The sequence below is a fragment of the Durio zibethinus genome, chromosome 19 (genome assembly GCF_047325235.1).
Source record: "Durio zibethinus cultivar Kanyao isolate XHJ-2024 chromosome 19, ASM4732523v1, whole genome shotgun sequence".
NCBI lineage: Eukaryota > Viridiplantae > Streptophyta > Magnoliopsida > Malvales > Malvaceae > Durio > Durio zibethinus.
Window position 1 is genome coordinate 1,683,281 of NC_143180.1, and position 13,524 is coordinate 1,696,804.

Consider the following 13,524-nt stretch of genomic DNA (forward strand, 5'->3'; position numbering starts at 1 on the left):
TCAAACTTCTCAATTTTTTTCTCACCCCTACCTGCAGCCAAATCAAACCCACGTTAGTTCAAGTAGAGGGAACCCCTTTTGTGCTTCCGAGTCAAAAGATTCAATCGACTTGAACCAAAGCCAATTATGTGATTGACACCATCATGACATAGATTCTTTTGTGTCTCACTTCTTTTCTCTTCACAAAAACACTTTTTATGCACTTTAATACGTGGAAAAAAAAAAGTATATATATAAAAGAAACGCATGCCTTTAAAAATGGGAAAAGATTTGTAACGAAATTAAAAAAAACGGTGTGACTCTCGTGGTCTCTTTATTTATTTTTTTCTCAATGCACGTTTCCTTAAAAATTAGTCCTTTGTATAAAGTTTGTTGCTTTTTACCCAAAAATATAATAAAAAGCTAAGAAATGTTGAAAATTTTATCTTTTGTACATAAGTTTGGTTGTCTTCATTATCAAATTAGCCAATTTCCACCTCATGTTTCTCATTACTTTTTCATCTTAAAGAATATATATATATATATATATATAGTATTTTATGTTTCAAAATATCTTGTTCTTGAAGATAAGCAGAGATTGTATGAAAATGAAAGTTGGCTATGAAAGAACAAAAGAGGAACAATCAAACAAGAAAGAGAAAAAAAGTCTGGTAATAGTTTGTGGGTACATTGTTATATAAGTTGATATATGTCACCTATTTGTATCATTGTAAGTCATTTGTGTGAAAAATGTACTTTCTTAACATCCAATGAAGTCACAATGGCAATTGCATCCATCAAAATGTAATTGATATGTCATATATGATTTTTTGAATCATTGATTTTTGATAATTGGAATTGCAAAAATTTAAATTTTAATCACTGAAATTAAAATTTTAATTAGCTGTCTATATTTTTTAACCATTGATTAAAACGTAATGGATTTATCATATATGAAATTTTGCTTAATCCATTCATAATTAAATCTAAAAATTATGTGCATGTATCTCCTTAGATTATGAAGAAAAAAAAAAAAAAACACAATCGAATAGTTGTGTGATTTATTGATAAAATATTTGGAATTTTTAATTATAATGATCATGACTCTCTCTCTCTCTCTCTCTCTCTCTATATATATATATATATATATATATATATATATATATGATGAAACAATAACCAACAAAAAAGATTCATAGGCATGGGGTATGGGGATAAAGATGAAAGTAACAGACACCCAAATCACTGAAAACAACTATTTTAGCATCCATAAATCAGGGGCCCTTGGCCAATTACTTCCAAATTTGACCAGTCAAAAACTTCCAAAATAGATTAATTGAGTAACACTAGAGGACAATTTAGTGGTGGGTTCATGTGAAAAAGAAAACATAAACAGCTGAAACATATGAATTTGTCAAAGGAATTTAGATGTAAGTTTATATATTGTAATTATATGATTTGTATTGATATGAACTAACATGCAAAATGGTTCAATGGGGAAGCTAGCCAATGTACAAACCATGTGACAGCTAGCCAATGTCCAAACCATGTGAAGAAATACCAGCCTAAAAGGATTGCTGTTGCTTCCATTGACAAAAGATAGATACTAAGGGAATACAACCATTAACAATAACTGATAACTTGTAGAGAAAGGTAGAACAAGGAGAGAGGAAACTATAGCAAACTGAATATACTGGAGATGTCCATGCCTCCCTACCAGCGTATGATACAAGAGAAAAAAGATGATATAATGCACTGTGGTTGGAATGTAAACAAAAAGAGGGTTTAGATTTGAATCAAAGTTTTAATTCAGTGATGTTTTGTTGAAGGTGAGGGTGGACACTGGTAGCACTTGGCAAAGAGCCCGAATGTATCGACTTGTTTGATGAAATTTGTCATACTAGCCCAACCTCCCAATCCAAAGCCAAGTACAAACACCCATATGACAATAAATGTGTTCAGTGCATACACTGCTGTCCAGCTTGGGAGGAAGAAAGGAAGCTTCTCAGCTGCATTCTGCTCAAACAAGAATAAATACCAAAGAATTAAAGTAAGTTGGTGAATTACACAATGATGAAATATTCGTTTGATGGTCTAAAAGGTTAAGTTTTTTGTTTTGATCTGCTGTTAATGTGAAGAATAAGACTTTGATGGTTTAGCCAGCCTACCGGCTACTTGAAAGATGTGGCCAGCACAAAAGTTAAACTGAGTGACAAGGAAATGCCACCAACCTCATCTTTGTTTCATAAATTATGTGTATCTCTACCGTTGAACCACTGGTGGGGTAAGAACTGTGGTGACTTAGGATTCGAAAATGGCCTACAATCTTATGTCTGGAATCATATCAGCAAAATAGTACAACTAGTTTTCAACATGAAAGAGTATCCTGAGTTAATTAACAGCCTGTTTGAAAATGATTTTGTCGTTAGGTCATGAAATTGTAAACACTTGAATACAAAAATCACCAGACAAGGCCTCTTATAGATGCAAATCACAGGAAAGGAAAATTACACCTAGAAAACACTCTGACTTGTCACAAACTGCTGAAAACCTTGTATGATTGCTTCTCTAAGTTATATCAGACAATAATCACATACTAGGAATTATCAAGATCATCTAATCAGGTCTGTCAGTAATCAATCAGGATCCCGAGGTGCCTCTTGAGCATCAAAATTACCACCATAAAGGCTATCCTCAGGAATCATCCCACCTATCAACAGGTGTATCTATCAAACTGTTTTGATCATGATGGCTAAGAAAGGTTGGCTTATAATGATAGACTAGCAACATAATTGAGGCATTCGACAATGCCAGCCAGGTTGCACAAACATTTGGTAGAAAATGAAGATAAGAAATGAAGAAATTGGACCATTTAAAGATTTACCTGTCGGGCAGAGGCGGATTTATAAGTAAGCATATGAGCCAAGGCAGGGATGATGTAGACAGTGAAGCTGACCAGAAGAGATCCTACAGCCGAGTTTATGGGACCAAAGAAAGGAAATATGATAGCGAGGAACCAAATAGGTATCACCACAGGTAACCGGCACACTGCCCTAAAACATATGCTCTTTGTGTCATGCATCCCCACCACTTTCTCCCACACAAAGTATAATGGTGTACACGCAAACCCAAATGTAATAAACTGTAAAATTAGAAGCCAAAGCAATTGATCATGTCAAATTTCACTAATCCAATAAGGCTATGATAGCATAAAAATCGGTCTGTACAATATCCACAAACCTGGTGAATTAACATTAGAACAACTGCTGCATCACGCCACCCAGAGCGTGGAAGAAGTGAAAAGGCATTGGAATGATTAAGGAGTTGATCACCGAAAGCCCAGTAGACTGAAGCAGCCGATGGGATGGTCAGGGTGAACACATAGAGGGTGGCCGATAGATATATGTACTTGAATTTTTGAGGCTTCCACATTGCATGCATAATTTCACTGTAAAATTCATCAAAAATTTGTCCAAAACTCAGTTTTACACAACATCTGTAATAGTCCAGTCAAAAGTGACCAAAGGGATAAGATTGCCACTTTTTAGTAAGGTAACAGGATATGTCTAAAGATCTCCTGCTAAAGAGGGGGAAAAACCTTGGTTAAAGTAGCAGAGGACCCCCTGCAATTATCATGATGCAAACCCCACTCAAAGAAATGGATTTTAAAGAAGCTCAACTCAACCAAAGAGTACAAATTTCATTATTTCACTTCTTCGTCATATTCTTTTTCCCTGTTGTATTTATTTCAATAATTTTGACCCATAATCAGATTTGATGCACGCATTAATAACCAGTCGAACAAGTAAATTACCAACCTACCAGAATTGATGATTTTGCAGCAAAATATTTAGTAAAGAATTGACTGCAACTTTTGACCAAAACGGGAGACAAGAAAGGTACCAAACCAGTAAAATTTGAATCAAGAGTAACTTTACTAAGTGAACAAAGGGATATCAATGAATTTGTTTGTGCAAACTTGTCTCTTTCCCAAATCCCAAAAATGGCAAACAAAAGCTGCTAATGATATCCTACTGTAAGAAATTTATATTTTACTGCATTTGCAAAGTTTCAGTTGAATAAAATAAAGCAAGCATTATATATATTTTTTGGAACTGTAGTAATAATAATAACAGCACTTACACCGTGACAGCATGTCCGCCGAAAGTATATAGGATATTGGTGGCGCCAGTGAAGTACAAAACCAACTTAGTTGGACCTTGGTGAGTTACACCTTCCACCTGTAAAAGAAATATGGTAAAAAAATTTGAGATTAAGTAAAAAACTGAGGAAAGATCAAGCCCATTTCTTTGTTTTTTTTACCTGGCCATGGACAAGGGCTGCAATGGTCAAATACCATGCAGTGTAAGTGGTCATACCAAGGCCCAGAAAAGACCAGATTCTATAATTGTGAAATGAGGGGATGAACACTGTGGTAGCACAGCAAGCTCCAAAGATATAAGTCCATGTCCTTTTGTCTAACTTATCATTTATGTAATATATGTTGCTGTAATGAACTCACAGAAAACATCAGAAATCAGTTGATTAAATCATCAAAGTTGAGAATTTAATGAAAGAACTTTGGGGAAAATTAAAGAAATGGGACCTGGCACAGGCTATAAGCTGAATGACAGATCCAAAGAGCAGGAAAGTGCAGTTAAAAGCCAATCCAACAGCTTTCCACGAAGGTCCCAATAAACCATCTAACACTTCAAACCACTGCATGTTAAAAAAAATTGTTATTTTTCAGGTATATTTTTTAAAAGCGTCTGTTGATCTTGAAAAGCTAACCTGTATGACATGGTTCTTGAAGCTGACATTCTCTTTCTCTTTTCTGCTTCGGTACTCAATATACAGAACACTGATGAGATAAGCAGTCCAGCTTCCAATAACACCATAAAAAATCTGCAGAATAATCCCTGAAAGCATTCCCATTTGAGAGAAAGAATATGGCAGTGTTAACAGAACTTGAGCCACCTGCAAAAAACAAAAAAGAGAGAAGGAATCTTTATCAGTTAAAAAAAATAAGAACTAGTTTTTACACTACTTTGATTACAATTTTGATTTGGGATTTTAGTTTGGTACCTGATTTGAAGCACAGCTAAACCAGGCATCATAAACAGAACCACCATGCCAAAGAAGACTCTTAACACTGAAAATGGAAAGATCTCCTTTTTCTTCCTCTTTTTCTTCACGTTCAGTAGTCTCATTAAAGCAGGGTACAATTGCTTCCTCTGCCTGTTTCTGTCCTGACATTGCTTCACTTCTCTATGGATCAAAAACAAGCACAAAATCAAACCAAACCAAACCAAACCCACCAGGCAAAACCAATCATGAAGTTAAAAAAAAATAATAATAAAAGCAATTGTAGAACATGAACCTCAAATATTTGACTATGTTACCTTATTCCAGGGAGGGTCTATTGGCAGTGACTTATAATAAAGAAGTAGAGAAAGAAAAAGACAGATACTTGACAAATGTAAAACGACCCAGAAATCAGCTCAGCTTCTATAAATGATCTCAAAGAAAGACAGAGAGAGAAAAAGACTGTGTATTTATCTCGTTTGACAACAGGAAACCATAGTTTTTGGGTGGCTGTTACCAGCTTTAATTTTTCTGGTTTAAAGGAGGTTATAAATTTAGAAGAAGACAGAAGCCTCACAACTCTAAACAAAAACTTGTAATTCAAAAAGCTACCTAAAAACCCTTTGTACCATAAAAAATCATTTCTTTTCACACTTAAAAAAACCCAACAAACAATAAAAAGCTTTCCTGTTCTTCTCTTGAAGAAGAGATAAAATCATAAAAAACCCTTTTTTTTTCTTTGAGAAACGAGATCTGTCAGGGAGAAGCAGCACCTGAGAAATGCAAGAAAGGAAAGCTGAGCTACTAACTAGGAAACTAGAAAAGGGTGGGCTTTGCTTGCTTCGCTTTTACAGTGTTTTCAAGATAACAAGGAGAGAATAAAAACTGCAAACAAAAACAAGAAGAAACCCTTTTCTGGTTTTTCGTTTAAAGAACACAAAGATTAGCGCCCGAGTTTTCTGCTAAGACATAAGAGTGGCAGAGAGAACTTTTAGCTTCTTGCGTTAACACTGTTTCATAGTCTCTGGGTGTTGTCTGTCTCAGTTACTAATGATCCTATGACAAAAAAAAAAAGCCTTTTTAAATTGGTTTGTTCCTTGGTTACTGATCCAAATCTTCAGTAACAGTACAAAATATTTTTTATTAAAATTTTCTATTTTTGAATTCCATTAATGCAATTGTCATTTAATAGTTTGGAAAACATTTTTCAAAAGAGAAAAAGTAAAACTCTAACCATTCACATTTACTTGTTTGATTACAACTGTTAATCAAATTATTCATATAAAAATAAATAATATATAAAAAAAATCTTTCACAGACGGGATAGGAAAGTGAAAAGAAAATGAAAAAATGGCCATCATAGATGAAAGCATCATGATAATAAACTCTGCATGGCTTCTGGTAGTAGTCATGAATCACTGGCACTTTCATAACTACAAGTCTACAGCCATGATTGCCAAAGCATTAATTTTCAACATAAAAAATACAGAAGTAAATTTTGGGCATCTCAATGATGTTTTCTTGGGAAAAAAAAAAAACTTTTCAAATAATACTCATTGATCAATATGTTACAGTCAAAATATGTTACAGTCAAGTGAAGTTAGAATTGAGAAAAAAAAAAAAAATTAAAAATATAATATTTAATTTAATTTAAATTATTTTTTTTATTCGAATTAAATTTAAATATCAAATACATATGTTAAATTTAGATCAAATTTTGAGTAAAAATATGAAAAATTAAAAAAAAAAGAATCAAATTAAATTATATATTTTTATTAATATTTATATATTTTTAAAATTTTAAAAAAAACAAAATTAATTATTTTATATATAAATCTATTTAAATATGTTAAAATTTTTATTTAAATAATATATCAAAAATAAAAAAAAATAAACGTAAAAAATTGATAAATTAAATCGAACTAATAAAATTTAATTCAATTTAAATTGATTTTAAAAAATATTAATTTAAATTCAAATCAAATTTTAAAAGTTTATACTATTATATATTATTTAAAAAAAATTAAACGATTTGATCCAAATTATTAACACTTTTAAGCGAAACCAATCTTCAGTTTCAACCTTTGCCTTGCTTTTCCCTTGCCTTGTTCAATTATCCGAACGTGAAGTCTATCCATTTATTAACAAATCAATTGATTTTAAAATGAAATATTACAATTAAATCAATAAATTATTGTCACATAAATGAGAACAAAAGAATTGGAACAAAAGCAGTGAAACAAATAATATTTTTCGTAAAAAAAAAAAAAAAATGACAGTACACTAAAGTTGAATCAATTGATTATTCATATTCTAACAAAATCCGAAATAAATTTCATGGTAATTAAGAAAGATTAAATTCACTTACCAAGAAATTGGACCAAAACATATCAAAAGATTTGATAAATTTCTAGATTTGTTGTTTGAAAGATACAATGTATTGACAAAAATATGGAAGAAATACATAATTTTAATGATGATTTATTTGGTAATATGTCATAGGAAGTGTTGGTCAATCTTACCATCAATGCCTTTCAAAAACAATGGATAGAAGCCAAACAAATGGCATTTTTGGCTAAGCCAAAACATATTATTGGTAAAAAAAAAATTAGGTGTAGTTACGGTTAAAAAAGTCTTAATAAAAAGATTATGTTTAAAAAATTCATAAGAAATGTTTAATTAAAAATTTTCAGTATTTAATATTATTGTGAAAAAATATTTTTGAGCAATTGAAATGTCTAAAAGTATATATAAAATAATATAGTAATTTTTATTTCAAAAGCATTTTTTTACCAAGAAAAATGTCTTAATTAACTTTTTTATTTAAATTACAAAACCAAAGTTTTAAATTAAACATTAATTTTTTATTATTTAATATTAAAATCGAATTACAAAAAACTTTTAAATGCAAAAATTATTTTCTGACAATAAAACTACACTAGGCCAAAGACCCTTTCTCACCAATAAATGATTTTGCCATTTAAACCAAAATGTCAAAATCTGATAACAGTGTTCTGAGCAGTAAACCACCAAATCTCAGAAATGCACAATGAAACATCATTTGGATGGAAGCATTGTCATCTCATAAACATCACATAATTGTGTTAGGTAAATGTGAAAGAAAAAATTATAATTACAACCAAAAAATTTTCTTTCAAAAATAAAATAACTCATGGCAATTAATTATATTTAATAATATAATCAAAGAAATTTTCAGATTTTACCTGCATCAATTTTTTTTCTATATATATATATATATTTTGGACATGATAAATAATAAGTCAATGTTGCTTATTATTCATTATTATGGTATGCATGCAAGAGAGAATTATTCATTATTATGGTATGCATGCAAGAGAGAATTAATCTCTGGAAAATATCTTTGAATTGCTATTATGAAGCCAAAATAATCCACTGTATGCAGATAGGCCCAGGGCATTCAAATGTGTATTGCCAAGCCATTCCTCCACTCAAATACAAGGGTCATAACATGAATAATTATACCATTCAATTGCCATTGACCATTGCCAGATTACCATCTTTCGAGAATCTGCCAAATATTATACCTATATCCTTGCATTTAAAATGCTTTTGAATTAAAAAAAAAAAGTTTACATCAATAAATTACTCAACTATTCTTTCAACTCAAATTCTCATCAAACAAACAAAAAAAATTACAGTATTAAGTGATTTTGAGTTAAGAAAATGTAAAATTCAAGAACTAAAAGTTAAGTTTCGAGCTGAGTTTAGGCTTTTTATTTATATCTATTCGTGAAAAAAGCTTTCTCACCAAAAAATAATTTGAAATCATTTTTCCACATTAATTTTGAAATGATGTTGAAACATAGAAAAAAGAAAAAAGAAAAGAAAAGATGTGAAATAGGAGTTGAACTTATCAAAGCAGGTAAGTGAAAAGGACCAGCTCTCATCAGTCATCACCATGAGTTTGGTGAACTCTTTATGAGTCAAAAGTTTCCAAAGGCTCCAAAGGCCAAAAGCATCTAATCCATTTTATCAACACTAATTATGACATTAACACATCTATTTTCCCCTATCATTAGCTAAATCAACTTGTTTAGTGGGTGGAGGGTCCTGTTTCTTCCCTTCCACTTCAACTTTTCACCCTTAAAATGCTCTATGTCTCCCTTTATCACTCACTCTTGACTAATAATTCTTTGTTAAATTGTTGTTCTTCCTTCATTGGTGATCTTAAGGAATCATTTAATCTAACCTTAACCACCACTTATCGTAATCTAATTTGACTTTAAATGAGTTTACGAGTGAGATTAAGTAAAATTAATGTGTTTTTTTTTAAATGAATTTTGAAACCAATCATTTGGGAAAAATCTAACAGGAATGTTATGCAAAATTTTTACCTTTCACTCTTTGTTAGCTGATGAGTTGTTCTCAATTTCACCAATAATTAACTAGGTTTAGGTTTTAACTTTGTGAGTGATTAGTGGGAATGACAATGATTAATCAAATGAGATGATTTGGGACCCTCTTTTTTTTTTTTTTTTTAATATTTGAAATTGACATGAATTGAATCCTGATTAATAAAATTACAAATTCAATATTTTATCAAGAAATTGTTGATATTTGAGATATTCTTTAGTTGCTTAAGAAAGTTCCAAATGATTAATAGTGATCATTAGCCCTAACACGCTTACGTAAAAATCTTTGTTATTAGTGATACTATTGTGAAAACTTTTTAACAATGCGGTTTTAAACTTTTTTGAATGATTTTCATTTAGATTTTTAACCTTTTAAATTGATTTTATTTTTTTATTAAACCATTTCATTAAATTTGACATAATAAAAATGAACATTCCACATGATTTTTTTTTCAATTATTAACATAATAATGTAATGAAAATATCAAAATGAAACTCCTTTAAAAGGTTAAGGATTCCAATGAAATAATTCAAAGATTAAAAATTAAAGTAAAATTAAAATAAAACATTAGAGATTATGGATTTAATTTATCACTGATAAAATATTGGACTCTTAATTTTAATTATCAAAATTTAATCACTAATAATCTCAAGTATCAAAAAAATTCATAAAAAACTCATGTTCATTAATAATTTAATTAAATTCCCAAATGAAAGTTTAAATTTGGGATGTAGCCTAAACAATTGAGATACTAAATATTACATCAACATGACAAATAATAAGATAAGGAAGATGTCCAAAGCCATGACGATTAGAAGGAATTTGAGTATTAACAAGTGAGAAAGAATATTTTGCTTGAAATACCAATGGGATACATGATAGAAAATGGATTTGTTTTGGCTTTTGTTTATGTTAGGATTTAAACATAGTGAGAGAGCTGAGCTGCAAGCTTTTTTCTTTCTTTAATTATCCTTTGGAATTTTCTGTCACTTTCTCAAGAATCTATTTGATTGAGGGTTGAACAAACAAGCATCCCAAGACTTACTTTTGTCACTGTTTTTTAAACTTAAGTCCCCACAAAAACTTCTTTTGAGGGTTGCTTTGATTCATACCTTCTACATTACTGTCCCCTCCACATTTTTTTAGACATAAAATGATAAAATTGCAATGAAATTGAGCCATAAAATGTAGGGCATGGGACTTTAATTATGCCATCCTTAAGACATCATTTGGAAATTTATTATTAATCATTTTGATTTATTTCAAAGAAATAGAGCAAAAGATTGTGTCTGAGTTTAAAAAAGTCATAGCCTTATCACACCAATTATTCACGACTGCCTGTCCATCATTGACAACATTCAATTAACTTTTAAAAAAACTTAAAATTATATGGTTTTTCTACATGTAAATCAAAGTTAATTGAATTACAACAGTTGGAAATATGTGCATTATTGCAATTATTTGATCTAAATTGTTTATATGCTTTAGAGTGGAAGGATCACATGCGAACTGTATTTAATGGTTCAAATTGAATAATTGCAAGCATGCTAAATATACCATCTTTAAACTTATAAGAGATCTTGAATGTGGCTTATCCAAAACTTGGGCTTTGGACCCATTTTCAGGTGTGTTAATTGGAACACTAGTGGTAGATTCTGTCAAGTGACAAGAACATGATTGGTGATGGCGTCAATCCTTTTTTTTTTTTTCGCATGACTCTTTCATTTTAATAATTTTTTTTTTTTTTTATCTTTAAACTGTAACTTTTTTGTCAAAAATAAAAACTTAACGGAACTAAATTCCTTTTTCAGGGGCTTGAGGATGTGTCGACATTGAATTTGCCTAAAAAAAGGACAAATTGTGGCCAAGAGAAAACTTCTTTGACATTGCTGAAAATCAATCCTGATGTTACATTGTAATGACAGGGAAATCTTTCAAAGTTAGGTTAATTAAATTAAAAATCTCCTAGGGACTTAAAGTCAATAAAAAGGTGCATCTACAAAATCTAATCTGCAGTGCCATGAGATCATGAAACTTAGAAAATCTTGCTCTCATAATACATTTTGCTATCAGAATTGAGAAATCATAGTCATTTCTTTGGGTATAATGCTCAACCACCATACTACTCAATGTCTTTGAAATTGAGAATCTAAGGTTATGTGATCAAGTAAATTTGATGGTTCAAAATCAAATTTGAGTGCCAATAATTAAAAAAAAAAAAAAAAAAAAACACAAAATTGAACTAACTGATTGATTCAATTCTTGTAAGAATGATATTTCTTTTAAGGCAACCGTGGCCTGAAGAAGCAGGCTGAATTACAGTTCCTACCATGTTCAGCTGTTCTGCTTCCACCAATTGGATTTGGCTGATACTTTTTTCTGTTCAAACATTCAGAAGACCAACTTATTGTTGCCACAAAAATCAAAGAAATGGATACATCAAGTTTGATATGCATGAAAAAAACAAAGCAGGCAAGGACCATCAAATTGATTGAAATCCTTGACAAATCCCAATTATCCCTTCCACTCAACATGCTCACATGCCCATTATTCACCAAATTTAGCCCTTCCCCATTGCAATATCTTTCTTACACTGCAATGTTATTACATGGAAGGGCTTTTGTCTATGATTTGTCTGTTTATGAGGGAATCTTAGTGCATCTTTGTCAACCACTGTTTAAAGCTAGTGTTCTTTTGGACTAATAGTGGAAAAATTCCACAGTATCCTATTGCTTGTCAGTCTTTTCAATGACCACCTCCCAGTCTTCCACCCTCTTAGCAAATCCATCATGGAACATGAAAGATTTGAAGAATTTTGACTGTGTCTGCCATTACTGGAATTTTCTTGTTTCCAATGAGTCCTGAGAAGAAAGCAGGAGAGAAGGAAAAGAAAAATCAGCTGCAACTTGCAAGTTCTAACATTGAAAATTGAAACCAAGTTACATTGAACAATTACCATCTGTTTTGCATTTTTTCCATTTAAATTTCATAATCAGGTTTGATATAATGATAATCAAATATCATAATCTATATAAATAAAATTAATATAATTTATTCTATAAAATATTTTAAAATTTAAACCAAATCAAATTAAAATAATTAAATGTAAGACACATGTCATTTATTCAAAACTATATATATATATATAAAAAATAGATCATCCATGTTGGATATATATATATATATATATTTTAACAAAGACTTTACCTTTTATATATTTATTATATAAGATAGATAACAAATTAGCTTAATATAGAGGATAATAATTTCCACTTTCCGTTCAAACAAATTGAGGTTTGGCCAGTGAGTTTGTTGGTTGGTGCTGTCATCAGGTCTCAATCTTTGGCTATGCTTCAACACTGGACAACATGCTCAATTATAGTTGCCAATGCATATTATTAGCCTGGAAAGAGGGTAATCAAGGATAAAGAGATAGACATCACAGGACAAAAGTTCTAATGTTTGGCAGCCAACAAGGAAAAAAAACCCACTTTCAACCTACTCAGAATTTCGTAAGAAAGAAGAATAAGAATCTTTGCAATGTGGAAGTGTCTTATCTTAATTCCCCTAACTGTAATAATGGAACTTCATATTGCAAAAGAAACAGAAAATTTTGGTTCATTTCTTTTTCCTTCCTATATCAACTTTCCCTTTATCTCTACAGCTTTTCATTCATAGCCTGTAATCTAATTCACCCCATCCCTTCCTGTCATTGGCAGGAAATCACCTGCCTTCCTAAAGGCTTCCTTCAGATCCAATGAAACTGGTCATCTATTCACCAAAAAAGAAACAAACTTCTGCCTTATTAAACTATCTATGAACTGTTCTCAATCCTAATTATTTTCAGCTATGTTGTTTTTGAAATACTCATTTGACACATGAAAGATATGAATGTGAAAATTCGACGGTCTAAATATAGGAAAAATTAAGTAAAAATTGTATATATTCGTGTTCGATACCTACTCGTATTTACACACACCTCGAGTTCTAGTAACACAGCTTTTCAAGATCACGTAAATAGGTCAAAACCAACATTTACTTAAGATATATGAGAATCAAGATATA

General features: G+C 30.7%; 1 protein-coding gene across 1 annotated transcript; it reads right to left on the minus strand.

Annotated features, from left to right (window-relative positions):
• Nucleotides 1–1,410: 1,410 nt before the first annotated feature.
• LOC111310135 (auxin transporter-like protein 2) lies at nucleotides 1,411–6,116 on the minus strand. The gene is made up of 9 exons (XM_022909291.2): nucleotides 5,382–6,116; nucleotides 5,065–5,247; nucleotides 4,771–4,956; nucleotides 4,586–4,698; nucleotides 4,303–4,486; nucleotides 4,123–4,220; nucleotides 3,220–3,427; nucleotides 2,864–3,121; nucleotides 1,411–1,995 (listed from the first exon to the last, which is right to left on the minus strand). The coding sequence occupies exons 2-9, from the start codon at nucleotides 5,233–5,235 to the stop codon at nucleotides 1,789–1,791; spliced, it is 1,425 nt and encodes a 474-aa protein (XP_022765026.1). The 5' UTR covers nucleotides 5,236–5,247; nucleotides 5,382–6,116; the 3' UTR covers nucleotides 1,411–1,788.
• Nucleotides 6,117–13,524: the final 7,408 nt, after the last annotated feature.